Here is an 18,551-nt window from a genome sequence, read left to right on the forward strand (position 1 = left end):
AGAGCCCAGAGCAGGAGCAAAAGGCCTGAAGATTGCAGGGGCGCAGCAGGAATCCTGGGAGCAGGTCACGCCCCGGCTGGCCTAGCTCAGGCTGGGTGGCGCTTCAATGTCCCAGGGAGGCTGTTTTGCTGCCTGGCCCGGCCCGGCCCGGCCCTTGCTAGGATTTCTGCCTTGCTTCCCTCTCGGGCTGGGACGCGCCACCCACGTGTGGCAGGGGCCTGGCCACGTGAGGGAGAGGCGCTCGCATGGTGTGTAGAGGGGAATGCTTGGGGCTGGCAGCGCGCGCTTGAAGGTGAGGCGGGGGCCTGTCGGTGTGAGGGGTTGGGGTGAGTGGAGAGGAAGGAGGGGGGCGCTGGGGAGGGCCGAGCGGTGTGGGGGGAAGGGAGGAGATGGGGTGAGCTGGGGAGCGGTGCAGAGGGGAAGGGAGGGATGCGGATGGGGGAGTGGATTTCCTCCCCTGGGAGCCAGGTCCTGGCAGGCGGGGAGCTGTGCACTGCCAGGGCCGGTCTGTGAGCTCCGGAGGAGATGGCGCCCGGAGTGGCAGCCGCGGGGACTCGGGTCTCCCCCCTCCCCGCGGGGTCCCGGGCTGCAGCCTCCCCTCCCAGCGCTCCGGGGTGAGCGCGGCCTGAAGCCGCTGCTCACTGCCCTGGGGCCCGGGGGGGGGGAGGGGGGGGACAGGCTGCAGGACCCCTCCCCCCGCGGGGCGGCGGCGCCCGGGGAACGGCGCCGCCCGCCGAGGTGTTTGTCCTGCTGTGGCTTTGACTCAGCAGCCCCGCGCGGCGGCCCCTTTAAATGCAGAGCCTGGGGTGTGATGAGTCCGCGTCTCTCTGCTGCCCCCTCCCCGCTCCGCTGCAGTGACAAATCCGCTCGCTCCTGCTCGGCCTCCACCCCCTACAGCGCGCAGCTCCGCACCCACCGCGCCAGCTCGTCCGCCCCTCTCCGCCGGGAGCCGGAGCCGCTGCCCACCGTGCGGCCGCCCGCAGAAGCCGAGGGAGGAGGAGGAGAAGGGGACAATGGAGGTTCCACGCCTGGGTCGCAGCAGCATGAGCAGCCCCACCAGCCCCTGCGAGGATGTGATTAAGAATCTCAGCCTGGAGGCGATTCAGCTCTGCGATAGGGACGGTAAGTCCGGGCTCCACTGGGCTAATCCTCGCAGACGCCAAATGCTGCTGCCCGCTGCCCGATGGAAGCTAATACAAATTAATCCCCGTGGCGTATGGTCCTTTGTTACCCCCCACCTATGTATTTGTAGGTGTAAGGACCCCCCCCCCACACCCCACCCACAAACACATCCTCCTGCCGTTGGAGAACAAAAGAAAAGGAGAAGGTTGCACCTTATTGGGGGGAAACCATCCCTCTTCGAAATCTTCCCTTACGATTCAGTACATTTACCTGTGGGGCTGTCGGCTCGCCTGCTTCCCAGTCTTCCCCCTTAACATGAATATACGTTGTGGGTTTTATTCCAAGAGAGACATTAAAGAGCTAGGGGTAGGTTTGCAGCGAGAGTCGGAGTCTAGATGCTGGATATTGATTGTAATGATTTTCGTTAGCCATGATCGAGGCTGAGGCTCAAACTCCTTTGTACCGTTTTGTATCATTGGGTAGTTCTTGTACTGAACATAGGCATAGGCGTCTTCTAGCTCTCGTTGCCTAATGCAGAAACTTGTTGCCAGTTCCTTTTTTTTGTTTGTTTGTTTTTGAAGAATATCCCAGAGAATGCAATAACGATCTGTTTCTCAAAATGGGGTTTGGAGTGGTAACGCGAAATTGGGAAGGAAGGAGGGGTTTACATATTTCAGCACCATAGACAGATACAACCTTCATGATTCTGGGCAGTGTTTCAAAAATTGCCAAGCATCTGCACTGAATTGGCCTGGTACGTCTGGTATAATGCATGACTGGTGCTATACATTTTGTGCGTTAATATTAAAACCTTTGTTCTGTACACATAGTTCTAAGTCTAATGCTCAATAGAATTGGAGAAAACAGATGTGCAAGCTAAGTAGGAACAAAATTGGTGTACAATGTAGGTAGTTGTGCTAAATGGCATAGCTGGACTGTTAAACAAATGAAGTTTTGTTTTACAGTGCAGAAGCAATTTTAAGGATTAGCTGAGTTGAAGTAGCCCAAACAATTATAAGGTTGTAATGAGAAGCCAGGAAGGAACAGTTTACAGACTGATGCACAAATACTGAAGACTAGCAATTATAAGTGAGGTTAATATTAATTATGTTCAGTTATGTCTAACTTCCAAGAGTGACATGATACTAAAACAACAGAGAAACTTGTGTTTAGAAAAATGACCTGAGAGTAATATCTTGCAGAACAAAATTTAGTCTTGTGTTCAGTTAACTGAATTATTCTTGTCTCCTCGCTTTGACATAAAAAAGCATAAATAATTTTAACATAATTTGATAGTATTTTTCAGTTTAAGTGGTTAAAGAAGAGAACTGAATTTGGCTTATTTAGTGACTTCACTGAACATTTCGGTTATTATGCTCAGAAGTTATACTGCTTGGATTAATTTAACTTTTTCTCTACATAGATATATTTTTGCAGCAAAATTACTGTAGGTATCAATTGATTATGGAAATAATCATTCAGATTTTCTTAATGTTCTGTTAAAAGCATGTTATTGTTAAATGTTTCAGTACTTTTGATTTAACCAGACTTGATTGTCTTAAAGTTGAGGATCCGTAAAGTCTTGATTTTTTAAAATGTTATTAAAGAAACTGAGAAGGTATTTCAGTAGAGCTTTCAGTTACTTTTATGGCAACATAAGAAATTCTTTTTGTTTACATATTTTAAATTCAAGATAGAATGTGTGCTTCTGTCGCTACATTTATACCAAAATCACTGGTTAGGGAAACTTAATTGTATATATATGTGAGTGGATCACAGATAAAATAAAGCTTTTGTTGTATGTTGATAGATGGAGCAGCATATTGTGACAAAATTAACTCTACAGTTACAATGTCCCCTAAATCTGAAGGAATAGATTGCTGTTGTTTGGCAAAATACCCTTATGTGTGATTCCCTATATTGGAAATAAACAAATTACGTAATCTTTAATTTTTGCCTGCCCCAAGCTAGGCTGATAAAGTCTGCTATGTTAATTGCTGCAGTCTTCTAATTGATTTAGCATACTGTAATTAAGCAGTGCTCGATTTTTATGGAAGAGTCTCATGCAGATTAGCAGATCCAAATAATTTAATTTTTCTTTCTTTTTTTTTTTTTTATCAAGAATTTCCTGTTTAAACTGTCATCACTGGAAAACAACAACTTTCGCTTCTGTAGATCTGGTTTTACAAGCTAATCCCCATGCATATTAAGCCCCAATACGAGATTGCGTCATTGCTTCACGCAGTACAGATCTAAATTTTAAAAAGATGCACCTGCATTGCCCATGTAAAGTCTGCATTTGTGTGCCTAATTGGGCACAGAATTGTACTTGAACATACTTCAATATTTCCGACAGGTGGGACTTAAAAACCAAAAATTTATGCTTTCATGTGAACACAAAAACAAGTAGATGAGCCTGGGGACGCTGAATTGTGTAGTTGAGAGTGCAAGAACATATTTACGCATTTAAATTGGTAATTATATTTAACCTGTGCATTTGTGTGTATAAATATTATTTGATTTATTTTATTACACCTTCTTGTAAGGCTTTTGGTGCTCATGGCGAAATGTGCCCCCATTGAAGTCAATGAGGGTTTTGTCAGCCAGTGTCTTACAACTAAACATGACTTTGAATCCTTTAAAAATGTCTTTTTGTATGCAAAATGTATAAAGCTAAAAGAGCAGGCACTCTTTTTAAAAAAAAAAAAAAAAGTGTGGAAAAAAACCTATGAAAAATAGAACTATGCATGTGCCAGCAGGTTCTACATGGGTCAGCTAGAGCATAACGCATTAGAGCGCTTTTGCAATTGCACCCCTCTAATGCCTTTGGCTGGGGATTTGTAGACAAGACCTTAGTGTAAGGAAGTTTTTTTTCTCAATAGTTGTACAACATGTCCTCTTCTTTATTCAGTTTCATCATTTTTACCATAATATTCCTCTCCTTTCCCTCCTTGTTTGTTTCCCTCCCTCAATGCTGTTTACACGCTTTAGATATGTGTACAGGCAGTCCTCAGACTTACGACACAATTGGTTCCTTACAATTGCATCATAACTCAGAACCGCAATCTCCATTGCGGGACCGAGCATTGTAAATTCAAAACCTATAGTCATAAGTCTAATCAGGGTGTCTACGTAGACATGTCGTAAGTGCTGTTCATCATAACTCGAACATTGTAAAGTCGAGGACTGCCTGTAATTGGTTATTAACCACATTAGCTGTCTTGTAGCCAAACTATACGTAATTAGCTCTTTTAATCTTTCCTCATTAATTAATCCCTTCACTCCCCTGCTTGTTTCTTTTACTCGTCTCTGAACTGCTTCCAGTTTGTCTTTAAAGAGGTGCCTGAACTGAATGAAATATTCCATGTATAAACACAGCAAGCCACATGGGGTATGTCTGCAGTGCAGCTGGGAGTGTGCCTCACAGCCCAGGTAGACAGACATGCTAACTCTGCTCAGGTGGGCTTGTGCTTGGGCAGCTTGTCCATGCTGCTGCCTATTCTGCAATATCCATGCCACTATTTTTGGCATGGTAACTTGAACAGAGCTAGTGTCAGTCTCTGCCCAAGCTGGGACTAGATGCCAGTTCATGCCCAGCTTCACTGAACACTTACAGATGCATAGCTAGAAACCAGTCTTGCTTACCTGTGTGAGCATTACTAAAATAAATACTAGATAGTAAGTTGATTAGAATGAGTTTAGTGTTTTATAAACTGTTTGTGGGATACCGTATGTATTCTCACTCAATTATACCCCATGTTATACTGTGATACCTATCATCTGCATTGTAAACTCTGTGACTACATAACTCGTCAAACAGGGAAAAAGCCTTGTGTAATGCAGATGATGGTCTGTAATAAGATGTCCTGTCCAGTAAACGCAAATGAGCCATTGTGCAAGGTCAAGGATAAAAGACTTAAGCGCATTCCTCCTCATCCCACTTCCATGAAGAAGGGATCTCCGTGGGAACGGTTTCTGTCAGCTTGATGTGCAAGGTCAAGGATAAAAGACTTAAGCGCATTCCTCTCCATCCCACTTCTATGAAGAAGGGATCTCCGTGGGAACGGTTTCTGTCAGCTTGATGTCTGGGGGAAGAAGATATAAAAATGCCTCACAAGGAAAAATGATCATCTCCTTGCTGTTTGAACTCTCATAGGGCCAGAAACACTAAACTAAAGCAGGGATCCCTAGGGTCAACCTGGGTCTACCCTGACAGACATTTTGAATGGACAGATTACTACATCTCTGTACTCTTTAGGAATCATAGATGGTAGCTCATTTGTGTGTATATGTTTACTTGCTTTAACCTGTAAATTACTCTCATTTCTTTTTCCTAGTTTATAAATCTTTAGATAGTTTATTTCAGGATTGGCTACAGTGTTGTCTTTGGTGTAAGTGACTGGTCTCTTTGGACTGGAAGCAACCTGAATATTTTGTGATTTTTGGTGAAAGTGACCACTTACCACAAAGTCCAGCTTGCCTGAGTTGCAAGATAGACTGGAGTGCCCAAGGCACTGTCTGTGACTCCATGGTAAGGCTGGTATAGTGATCCAGGAGTTCACATTTGTTACTGGGTTGGTGAAATCTAATTATTCATGCGACCAGTTTGGGTTGTCTGCCCTGTTTTTGACCGTCTGCCCTGAGATAGGGACTCGTGGTTGTGAGCCACTCCAGACAGCGGGACAGGACGGTCTGTCCCAGCTGCAGTGAGAGGGTGTATCACTTCCCAACTCTGTAATATATCTTTAGGTTCGCAGCTCAAAACTGCATTATCTTTTTTCCCAGTTAGTCTGCAAACTTTTGTCCAATTTCTGTTCGCTATTTATATTTCGGACTTTCTACTGCTTTCCATATTTCTCCCTTCCACTGAGTATGTTTGTTTCAGATTATTTTTTCCCAGATGTATTATTCTGCTTCTTTCCTAATGGAATATGTTTTGTCATTTTCTGCCCACGTTTCTAAACTTCCTAAGTATTTGCAACGCCTCCTAATTTAATATTATCTATTAATCTCACTAATGTGCCCTCTCTTCCAGATCATTAAGTAAAATGTTAATTAAGACTGGAACTAGCCACAAGTTTCATGGTACCCCACTAGACATCTGACCCCATTTGACACTTTGCCATTTATCCTTATCCTTTGTTTACTGTCTCAGCCAATTTTCAGTCCATGTATATGTATTTCTGCTGAGTAAGATGTCATGAGACATGGTTTCACAATGAATCATTTTTGGGAGAGGCACCTACTGCCTTCTGTGTCTGAGGACTAAATCTCAAACCATCCTATAACAGGGATCTTGGATGGTCACTAGATGTTTTGTTTTGTTTTGTTTTGATCTTTTAAACAAAAGACAGATACGCCTCTCTCCTCTTTTCTATCTGTCTCCTAGTGCTTGGTCATCTTATCTCTACCTTTAAACTTATCTCTTGTACTTTGATTTGAAATGCATCCGATGAAGTGAGCTGTAGCTCACGAAAGCTTATGTTCTAATAAATTTGTTAGTCTCTAAGATGCCACAAGTACTCCTTTTCTTTTTGCGAATACAGACTAACACGGCTGCTACTCTGAAACTTTGATTATAGTAATTGCATCTGTTATCACCTCCTCCCTGTTCAGCCTCTCTGCCCTTTTTGATCACTTAAACTTGTGATTTCTTTTAGCTCTTTACATTAAAAATGTTGAAAAGGCAGAAGTACTTTTCTTGGGCAAGAGAAGCATCTTCAAACACATCTTCATCGCCTCTCTCTTCCTTCTTGATCTGGACCTCAAGCTTGCCTCCTTTGCACATGAACTTGACAAAATTATTTATTCTGTGCTCTTTCTTCTTCCACCTCATACAGATCATATTCTAGGCTAACTTAAATGACTTCACTGGAGTTATTCTTGGTTAACACCAGTATAATTTAGATCAGAATCTGTCCTTACATGTATCTAAATGTGCATGCCAACACTTTTTTGATTCCACCACTGGTGAATCTTCAATCATGTTCTTATTGCCTCTCACTTTGACTGTATTCTTATTAGCTTCTGAAAATCCAGATCTGTAGACTCCAGAGTGTGCAGAAAATGCTGTTACCTACCATGTAACATGTGCAAAGAAGTATGGCTACATCACTTTGTCTTCAGTCCTCTCCAGTACCTCCCCATTCATTTTAGGATCTAGTTCAAGTAATACATTGTTTTTAATTCTTTCCGTAGACTTGCTCTAACCTATCTCGCTGAGCTGGACTTTCCATTGGTCCTCTCCCTTCTCTCTTTGTTCATAATACTATTGGTTTCCTCTCTCCACTCAATCGCTTGAGACAATCTCATGGCCTTTGGGGGTTTCTCTACCTCATTAATTTTCCATCTGATCTTTTTTTCAAATCTGGAAAGATTTCTCTTCTCATTTGCCTGTTCCTCTTAATTTCTCTTCCTCCTTATTATGAGTGATCTCTGTACAGTATGTTGGGATACAGTTTGTATGACAGGTATAATACCCTGTTCCTATCCCCTTGTGCCAGGGACAGCTCGGGGAGTGATACCAGGGCATCAATGTAGGGAAGGGGACCAGCCACAGGAGAAGGATATTTAGGGTTGGATCTCAGCTGCACTGTGCTCAGGTTTGGTGCAGGTGCGATGTGGGAAAGGGCAAGGCAAAGCTACTAAGCAAAGGTTACCCTCAGCAAATGTTAGAACCACAGGCTGGAAGGGTCGCTGGGCACTCTTGCTGTGCCCCAACATACACCAGAATGCTGCATATGGAAGAGGGGTAGGAAATGGGTGATGTGAAGTAGCGTAGCCAGTATCAACCAAGCACTTGCTGTGCTGGGAGACTCCTCAGCTGTCTGATTAAGTCAGCTTTAGGTCCTCTCTGTGCTACTGGAATGGTGTGAAGAGGACTTAATCAGGACTGAGGATCTGACCCTTTGTGAGTGGGAGATATGTTCTCCAAAACTCCTTACAGCTCGATTATTTTCTGTCAGTCTACAAGGTACAGTGGGTAGGCCCATTGTGCTGCCAGCATACATGGCCTTCTGTGTTTTGTGTGACCTAGAAACCCACATTTAATTCTGGCTGAAGAGACCAGAATCAACCATAGATTTACTTTTCATGTTCCTGTTTGAAATATGCTCTGAGCATATAATGCACAGACTTATTTTTCTTAATATTTAGGAACATATTAAAATTAATTGTGCCATCATTGTCAATATGATATACTACATATAATACTTTACTGTTGCAATGAAAAGAATGGATAAACTAATTATATTGGAGCAAAAGAAAAAGCTTTCCCAATGTCAGTGTTTGAGGTATTTGTACTATATATTGTTATGCATTGTCACACCTTTTATTTGACCTTGAAACTCTTTCTTTTAACATGTTAGACTTGGTTAAAATTCATTGTAGAGTTTGCAAGTGAATCAATTTTCATTGTGGTGCTTGTGGCTGAATCATTAATCAATTTTATTTTATTGTTATCACAAAGTGTTCTTGTTTTGTTTATGCTTCAGTGCATAAGCTGTTTTGCATGGATGTTTTTAAAAACAACTGTTGGCTACATTGTTTTTATAAACTACTGAAGGCTTCTCTGAACCTTGACACTTTTAGCTAGTGATTAAAAAGTGAAACCATGTAGCTAGTTTGGTCTTACTTTTTTACTTCATTTTTCTGTGGTTTTATAGGTGCAAGTATTACCAGAACTGCATTCTCTCACCTAGTGTTTGGTATTGATTGACATCTGGAATTTGCTTCTCTTATGCTTGCTCAGACTGACGAAAATGGTACCTCTGGGAGGGGAACCCTGGTTTGAGAAACTACTAGGTTCTGCACTCTAATGGACCCCACTAAATTTGTGAAAGTTGCAGGCCCCAATCATGCAAATATGCATTGCATAACTTTACTCACCTGAGCAGCCCCATTGATTTCAATGAGCCTTCTTGCATGAGTAAATTTATGTACATCTATAAGTGTGCATGATCAGGGCCCTAATGCAGCCACCTTTTCCTATAGATTTGATTTTGTAGTGTGTACTCTTTTTTGCTTCTGCTTTATTCAAGTATATTTCTAATATTGCCTTTCCCACTCATTCCTTTCAAGTTGTTGTTCAGTAGAATTTTGTTCAGGCTTGTTTTCTGACTGAAGATATATTTCTGAAGGATTTTTTGTTTGTTTGTTTTTTAACATTTCGTTTTTATGTGTACTCTTACCTGTAGACATATGGACAACAAAATCGGCAATATAAAACATGGGTTAAAGATTTCATTGCGGGCCAGCTAAAAGAATAAATGCATCAATGGAGTGTTGCATGCTGTGTTTTTGGTCCTTTCTTAACCTGATTACCGTATCTTCTACAGAGTGAAATTATGCACGAGTTTGTACCAACTTCAGCATAAAATTCAGAAAATAGTGTGAAAGCAGATTATACTTGAATACTATTAAACTGAATCTGCAAACATAAAGTAAATAATATTCAACATGCATGCATTTAGGATGGAGTTTATTTCAGTGGTTTAAAATAAAACTCACCAGGATATAAAAGTAGATTTCAGATTTTTAATGTTTTTGATATGGTTTTTGGCTTTTAAATTTGCAGTGTCATTTTAGAAGGACATTGGATCATGGCAATTAGAGATTGAAAAACCTATCCATTCACAAAGTCCATTACTTTGAAGAAAGGATATAGTTTCCTGGCATAGGACACTTCTGATACGATATTAAATTTTAGTAAGAAGATTCTAGTTATTATTCAAAATTCTTATCTTTCAGACAGGGTCATGTTTTTAGAAACAGGACTTTACAAAAAGAACCTTATGCTGTTATATACTCTTTGAAAACATATCCATACTTTAAGGCTATTCTGTGTTCCACCAGTAGGTGGAGACATCTGAAACACTAGATAAATTTCATTTGCTTCATCTTTCTTTTCACTTCCTTAGGGGTCTTTCTTTTCTCTTTCCTAAGTTTGTTAGTCTCTTAGAACAATATGGCTGTATGGTACGGTGACCAGATGTCCCAATTTTATAGGGACAGCCACGATATGCAGGGTTTTTTTCTTCTATAGGTGCCTATTCCCCTCCACCCTGTCCCAGTTTTTCATACTTGCTATCTTGTCACCCTACTGTATGGACACCATCTGATCATCTACTGGATGTGTTATATATGTCTTTTTACTTCACTCTATCGTTCTGTTTAGGGAATATATGGAGTTTTTAATGTTTGGTTTGCAAGCATGTAGACGTAGAATACTTTCCAGAATACAGGGGCCTAATTATACGTTTCTCTGCATCTTGTGCAGCCATTTACATCTGTACAAAGTAAAATGCTGCCATTCAGATTTGATGTAAATAGATTACACAAGGTGCAGGACGGAAGAGAATCAGAATACTTTCTTTTTTTGTATATTCTGTGTTCAGCTTATTTCAGGATTGTTCGCTGGATCAGGGAGATACAGTAGGTAAAGTAAACAAAGACCTCAGTCTTTCTACTGAGGCTCTCAGTCCCAATGTCATTGTGTTCTGGTTGAGATGAAAGTGTTAGACCAATACAGAGAACCTAAATCCTTTGAGGTCATTCTATTTTTCCAGCGTATTGTAGTGTCTGTTGTTTGCATAATATGAAATGTGAACTGGAAAATATTATCTAGGATGGTTTGAAAGAACACAAATTAAAAACATGCACTGTGGATCTGAATATTAATAATTTTAAAGGAACATATTTATCCAAGGGGAACTAGATTACTCAGTGAATTTGTAATGGGTTATGCAGCTTTTCTCTGTTGGATGGATTTGAACTGGTGGCCTAAATTGTTAATGAGAGAAAGTTGTTACTATCTGATGGCTTTTTGGTGGTCAGCATGATATGAGTTGTGAGGGTTAGTTCAGTTTGAGTTGATGGGAGTTCTAAAAGGAAGCTCTTTATGCAAAACATTAAACTGAGGTACATCTATTTTTTTTTAAACTGTGTCCTTTATGTTACAGTTAGATTGACAGAGATGTTTAACCATTAAGAAAAAATGAAGTTTAGCGTTGGTGTAAAGAAGGTATAGTCTTCATTTTATACAAATGTTTTGGAAGCAAATTACAATTAATCAGTACATTGATTTCCAAGCCAATGTAAATCATTGCTCAGGGCCAAATCCTATTCCATGGAACAAGTCTGGGTACACAGGCTGGGGCATGGAATTATGGGTGTATTGAAGTGAAGAAATGTTCTCCATGCAGGCTACAAAGTGCCAGTGAATCCTGTGTGTGGCAGTAGCTTGCCCACATGGTGCACCACCCTTTCCCAGGAGACCAGCTAACAGGTCCTCATAGGTTGGGTTCCACCAGCTCTTCCTCCATCCACCTCGCCTTTGCTGTATCCAAGTGACAAGTCCCATCTCTCACTCTGGTATTGTCTTCACTGCAGAAAAAAGGGTATGTTCTTAACTCAGGTTAAAATCCTAGTGAGGACAAGGAAGTTGGAGTTTACTCAGGAGTTAGCAGGTTAATTTAAGTCTACGGGGAAGCACAGGTTTTAACTCAACCTGCTAACTCATGTGCAAGTGACAACTACCATGTCTTCACTAGGGTTTTAACTCAAGTTAAAAACACCATTCCTCCCCCCCTCACACCCCTCCCCCCCGTAGTGCAGACAAGGGGCAGGGTTTGCTACTTGGCTGGTAAAGTTGTGCAAACTAGTGTTAGTTTGTAGTAATGTTAACATGAAGTAAAATGAAAGAATACATGGCTTACAGGTATGAAATGACAAAAATCTCTGTGTATGGACAAATACCATAATGTTAGTGATGAATAAATTAAACACAAATGATGTGTAAATGAATGATTGTCTATAATGTAATTTTTTAAAGTTAATTTTACAAGCAGTAGAAAATTAAGGGCCAGATTCTAATCCCATACTCTGGTCTAAATGAAGAGTTACAATGCTATTACTCCTGATTACTCCCGAGGAAGCTTTACTTCAGAAAAGGATCTGGGGGTTGCAGTGGATCACAAACTAAATACGATACTCCTGGGGAAATTCTGTTCCACTGTGTGTATGCAGAATTCATGTCCCCCGCAGATTTCTCTGCTTCCCCTCAGAAAATGACAGGGAGGCAAGTGGAAACTACAAGAGTAGTCACACGCCCCACCCCAGTAGCATGGACTCATCGTTTCCCCCTAGAAACCTCCCCTGGATGCAGGAAGCTCTGCATCTCCCACTCCCTCCCTCGCCCCCGCTTCCTGCCCTCATTGCTCCTCAGCTGCAGAGGAGGGGGTCACTGTACGGGAAGCTGATCCCCCATCCATCCAACTCCCATGCATCCAAACCCCGCTGAGCCTTACCCCATGCACCCCCACCCTGCTGAGCCCCTCCTCCCTACATCCAGACTTCCCCCGCACTCGAACCCCCTCCCAATGAATCCCACCCCCCCACCTGGACCAGCCCAACGAGCCCCCGCACCTGGACTCCCACCCCATTAAGCTCCAACCAACTGCACCCTCCACCCCACTAATCCCCTCTTCCCCAGCATCTAGACCCCTGCTGAGCCCCCTCACACTGCTGCCCCCCACGAGCCCCAACCACCTTCATCTGGACCGCCCTGCAGAGTCCCATTGCCTCTGCATTCAGAACCCCCCAACAAGTCCCTGTGCATCCAAATCCCCCCACACCTGGATCCCCCACTGAGCCACTCACACCCAGATTACCCACACGTGGATCCCCACACCCTAAGCCCCTCCACACTTGGATCCTGTCGGGCTGAGCCTGCCTGCCCACCTGTTGTGCTTGATGCAGAGGGGCAGGGCTCTAAGGTGTTTCTGGGGCAGGCCCAGCTCTTGCACTGTGTCAGGGTCTGGTGCAGCCTCTCTGCCGAGTCCCTGTCCCAGGGGGTGGGAGCTGCAGGGTGATATGCCACCTACATGTAGCCAGTGGTCTCCCCACTGCCATGCTGGACCTTCCACGTTTATTTATTGACAAATAAAATGTTCAGAATTTTGCCAAATTTTAAAATATTGTGTGCAGATTTTTAATTTTTTTGGCACAGAATTCCCTCAGGAGTAATACGAGTCAACTATGTAATACTGCTGCTGCAAAAAAAGAAAGCGAACATCATTCTTGGATGTACTAGCAGGAGAGTAGTAAGTAAGACATGAAAAGTTGTTCCTCCACTCTATTCTGCACTAATAAGGCCTCATCTGGAGTATTGTGGAGTCCAAAGGTGAGCACAAAAATTAATAGCACAGAAAACATGACCTACAAGAAAAAATTGATTGAAAAAATTGTGGTTTTTTTAGTCTGGAGAAAAGAAGACTGAGGGGGGGACATAAGTCTTTAAGTCCATAAAAATTCATTATTAAGAGGAGCGTGATAAATTGTTTTCCTTAACCACTGAGGAGAGGGCAAGAGGTAATGGATGTAAATAGCAGCAAAGGAGATTTAGATTATACATTAGGAAAAACTTCCTAACTGTAAGGGTAGTTTAAACACTGGAACAAATTAGGTAGGGAGGTTGGAGGTTTTTAAGAACGGTTTGACAAACACCTGTCAGTTATGGTCTATATAATACTTAGTCCAGCTTCAGTGCCAGGGACTGCATTAGTTGACTTAAAGAGGTCCTGTCCAGTCCTACATTTCTGTTATTCTTTGATTTAGACCAGTATAACTGAGATCAGAATCTGGCCCTAAGTGGCTTGCCCAGGATCACATATTCACAGCCTTAATCTGTTACATCAGTTTTTCTTTGTTATTAATCTTCGAGACATATTCTTAAAGGACGGCTATACCATTTTATTCATCACAGTAATCTGAAAACTCATGTTATGAGAAGCCCCAAGCATTTCACATTTTACAATCTGCACCTCACAAATGCACACAGTTGATAATGATAAACATGACTCTTCACTTTTCAGACAAGATTTAATAGTGGAGAGTTGCAGTGAGGTCTTGTATTACTAAAACATCTTTACTTTAAAAAAAATTATAGTACAGAACATTTACATGCTTATTCTGAGGTATTATCAAAAATAATAATTTATAAAAATAAAAGTTCACTTGCTAATAAATGAACAAAGTGTATATTGTGATGCATTATTCTCACTTTTTAAAATGTTGTTTCTTGACTTAGTTGCTCATTTGCAAAATTCAGTATTTACCAGTGATTTCCAGTATTAGTATGAATTGTGAAATTCTACTGTTTTTAACTATATAACTATATAATTCATTTCATTTTAAAATCACTTTTAAAGTAGAATAGAAGATGGTTTACACTGGGATTCCTTACTACCTTTGATATTTTTCAGCAGTGCAGAAATTCCGATAATAATTAAAACTTTCTTAAAAATACATCTTGCAGTAAATAAATGCTGAGAAGAGCTGCTTACAGTGTACTCTGTTTGCTTCCGGTGCTGAATAAAATAGGAGCATTACTTTAATTAGGAGTGAATATTGAGGTGGCTTAGTGTTATGGACTGCTATGAGGTACACTTAGGTTTGATTCCATGCTATGTCTACACTACAGACTTCTGCCTACATAGCTATGTCAGACGGGGTGTGCAAAATCTGACCAACATCTCTATGCCAGCAAAAGGCTGTAGTGTAGATGCAGTTGTACGGCAAAACTGTGCTTTTACCAGTATAGTTTGTTGCTGATAGAAGTGGTATCCATACTAGGAACACATTGCTGGTGTAGTATACCTATACTGCTAAAGCGAGTCTAGTGTAGACTTGGCCCTAGTCCCTTCCTTCTGAGATCACCTGGAAGTGCTGTGGATGCAGAGCATTGTGTTTTGCAGCTGGAGTGCCTTTCTGCTCTCACCTGCAACTTGCTGGGCTAATTAAGGGAACTACTTTTTGGCACTGATGAGTTACAAAGGGAGTCCCAGTCAGTCCTGTTTAGCCTTGACATGGGGCTTTGCATAAAGCCGGGGAAATCTCTGCAGATCCACATACTTCTGGTAAGGATGTAAAGTACCTCCCTTTCTCCCCTGGCCCCAGGGGAAAAAATAGACATTACAACATATTGACTTAATCTCCAAGGCTCATTCTTTTTATTGAATTGTGGATTTTCCTGCACCTTAGTGGAAAAATGTGCACCCACAGAAATTGTTCAAGCTTCTATTCACATGTCCTGTTTCACATTTAAAATTCTCTATTGGGAATTTCTCTCCTATTTTTATAGTGCAAAAGGGAAGAATTTGTGTGTGTGTGTATAGCATAGCAACTTTAAAATTCAATAAAGTGACACAACTCAAGTAGAATATTAAAAAAAAAAAGGAAACAAAAACTCCCATAATGATACAGTAGACCTGACTTCATGTGATACACAATACTTAATAGAATTGCTGAGGGATCCCATTGTCAGAATTTCTATCTACCAAAATATATAAGGTAGGGAGAAGCTTTAAAAGTCTTCAAAAGTAGCTGCCGGGACTTGCTTGAGGTGCCATTTTAGTACTCACTCCATTGAATTCTCCTGGCTGCTTTTGATGCTTTAAAAACTTCGTTTTAGATTTTAAAAGCTTATTTGAGCATTATTGAATAAAAATTTAAAAGCTGAAAGCTTTTAAGGCTTTCAGAGTATCTACTGGGAATTGTTTCTCAATGGAGTAAGTTCACTATAGTCACCTTGGTCACTGTGTGCAGAATTTTGTTAACCAGGTTTCATCCCAGCCTCTGGTTTTATTGGTTCTAATTTTGTACCCACAATTCACTGTGGGTCAAAAATACAAGTAGTTGGACATCTACTCTCAAATTTACAAATGTACATACGTGACTAAGTCACCCATTGAATGAGACTTAGGTTCCTAAGTGCCTAAATCACTTTTGAAAATGTGACTTAGGCTCCTAAGGCAGTTTGATGCTTTTGATACTTTTATGCCTAATAGTTCTTCTGCCTTAATAAATAGTGGGTGCAAAATTGAAGGTACAAGTACTTGTTAACGCAGAGGCTATTCTGCAAATGTTCTGCATTATAAGATCTCGTGAAGCGTGTGGGTTCTGTGCTCCCTGACTGGGACGTCACGGAATTTAATTTATGTTAATAAAACAGCAGAAACAATTATGTCTAGACTATGTTTAATAATACTAAAACAACTTGTACATGAAGTGAGTTTAAAAGGACATTTACCAATTAGAGTGGAGTTGAGGGAATTATGTTTCTCTTATGATCGCAGAACAACATTCTGTGGGAAGATGGTGAAGGTACTTGACCCTGAAATTTATAGAATCACAAGGTTAGAAGGGACTGGAAGGGTCATCTAATCTAACCCCTTGCCAAGCTGCAGGATTTGTTGTGTCTAAACTATCCAAGATGATGGCTAGCCAGCCTCCTTTTGAAAACCATTATTCAAAGTAATTGTTCTTGGAAAGTTCATTGCTTTTAAAATATAAGTCTGGAAGATATTTCATTAGCAATATCATGTTTTTGGTGTTTGTCAGGTAATTCAGAAATTTGCTTTATTGTAAAATATGCCTTATTTTTACTTGATTTCCTTCTTGTTTCTGTTTACAGAGAGTCCTACAAATTATTGAAGCCAATTGTTGTAAATAATCATGTCAATATACAAGCATAATTTAATGTCTAGGATTATTAGTGGTTTATAGGGTAATACAGCATGCTGCTATTATACTCTACTGTAAAAAATACAATTAAACTTATGGGTAACATTTTTCACTTTTAGATTAGAACAGGGGTTCTCAAACTTATTTGCACCATGACCTCCTTCTGACAACAAAGTGACTATTACATGACCTGGGATGGGAGGTCACAGCCTGAGCCCCACCATACCAGGTGGGAGGAGGGGGGCCGCAGCCTGAGTCCCTTTGCCCCGGGTTGGGATGGAGCTTGGGTTTCACCTTTAGCCCTGGGTCACAGCAAGTCTACTGCTGGCCCTGGTGACCCCATTAAAATGGGGTCATGAGCCACTTTCGGGTCCCGACCCACAGTTTGAGAACCACTGGATTAGAAGATGTCCCTGTTGTACTTCATGTATTACATTTACCCTGGTGTATTTCCACTGACCACAGTGGAGCTGCCCCAGGAATGAGTTGTTCCTGCTTTTTTCTTCTTAGTTTAAATATTGTCACTTTTTAAATATATAAAATCAAACTTTCCTAAAAAAAATACTGGCTTTTATCATATTTAGCTTTTAAATGGAAGGGGTAAATATGCCCTGGAAGCAACAAATCTTCTCATGTAAATTAAAATTTATTAATTTTTATTAATTAATTAATTTTTAAACTAAAATGTATATTCCACAGAAATGTTTTAACTGTGTTATTTGATTTTGGTTGAGTAATTAGAATGATTGTCTCTATGAGCAACTATTTGCTTCTTGTTTAATCTAATCTTACCTTCACCCTGCACTGATTAAATGCATAAACTATAAACCAACGCCCTGCAGCTTTGCTGATATAATTGTATTCTAAAATATAAGAAATATATAAATGTAATCTTTTGATTTTATTTACTACTACAAGCCTGATTCTTCCACACTTACTTATCTGGTGTGCTCCCATTGATGTTAAGCAATCATGCTTATATACATTTAGGGAAAATAGACTCCTGATATTACATCTAAGTGAACTTGCAGAATAGACTCTGAAAACAGTATTCAAACACTTTTGTTTAGGAAAAATAGCTGTTTGAATCCGGTTGGTCATATACCAGGTGACATACCGGTACCTTTTAGACTTTATACTAAATGTATTTCTTTCATTAAAAACTAGTCATGGAAGGTTGGATGCTGCCACCAGGTTGCCCATGGAGTAGTAAGTTATTCCACGAGCAGTCCTACTGAAATCAAGACTTCACTGTCCACCTGTATGTTGGCAACTTCAGGATTGAAGTCCATGGTGCTCTGCCTGGGCACAATAGTCAATTGCAGGATCAAAGCCTCAGTCTGTAATTAGTCCCATTGAGTTATGGGAGCTAGTCATGGAATGAGTTACAACTCCATGAGAGAGGTGGTGGCAGAATTGAACCCTACAAGATTGGTGTTTAATAAAAGAAGTTTCTTCACTACAAAGTGCAAAAGGTTTGTCACTTTACCTCATATCAGACCAATCAGATTGAGCCTTTATTTGCCCTGGATAAAATTTGCTTTGTAATATTCTTGAAAACCTTTTTCAGATGTCTTATTTGGAAAGTTCACTTTGATGTAATTTCTCTATTCTTCCTAAATGTGTATGTGAATAATTCCACTAACATCACTGGGAATACACATGTATCAAGGGGAACATGTAGACCTTAGTGATAATCCACCAAATTGATTAGTATTGGTGCTTTTCAACAATAATCCACCAGGTAGGCAAATAAATAAACTGTAGAACACTGCAAGATTCAGTCCATGTGTCTCGCTTGTATTTAGACTGTAGTTACATTGTTTGTATCTGACTTAGACTGTCAGATTAGTATAACAAGGATCCTGTCTTCTTTGGGCTAAAACTTGCTTACCTTTTGCTGCATA

At 40.8% G+C, this 18,551-nt stretch overlaps 1 protein-coding gene across 1 annotated transcript in view; it reads left to right on the plus strand.

Annotated features, from left to right (window-relative positions):
* Nucleotides 1-226: 226 nt before the first annotated feature.
* Nucleotides 227-18,551, plus strand: part of PHYHIPL (phytanoyl-CoA 2-hydroxylase interacting protein like) — a 54,980-nt gene continuing 36,655 nt past the window's right edge. The window contains exons 1-2 of the mRNA XM_038411781.2: nucleotides 227-292; nucleotides 856-1,122. Of these exons, the coding sequence (XP_038267709.1) occupies nucleotides 1,014-1,122 (109 nt within the window). The 5' untranslated portion in view covers nucleotides 227-292; nucleotides 856-1,013. The remainder of the gene's footprint in view (nucleotides 293-855; nucleotides 1,123-18,551) is intronic.

This window comes from Dermochelys coriacea, chromosome 7 (genome assembly GCF_009764565.3).
Source record: "Dermochelys coriacea isolate rDerCor1 chromosome 7, rDerCor1.pri.v4, whole genome shotgun sequence".
NCBI lineage: Eukaryota > Metazoa > Chordata > Testudines > Dermochelyidae > Dermochelys > Dermochelys coriacea.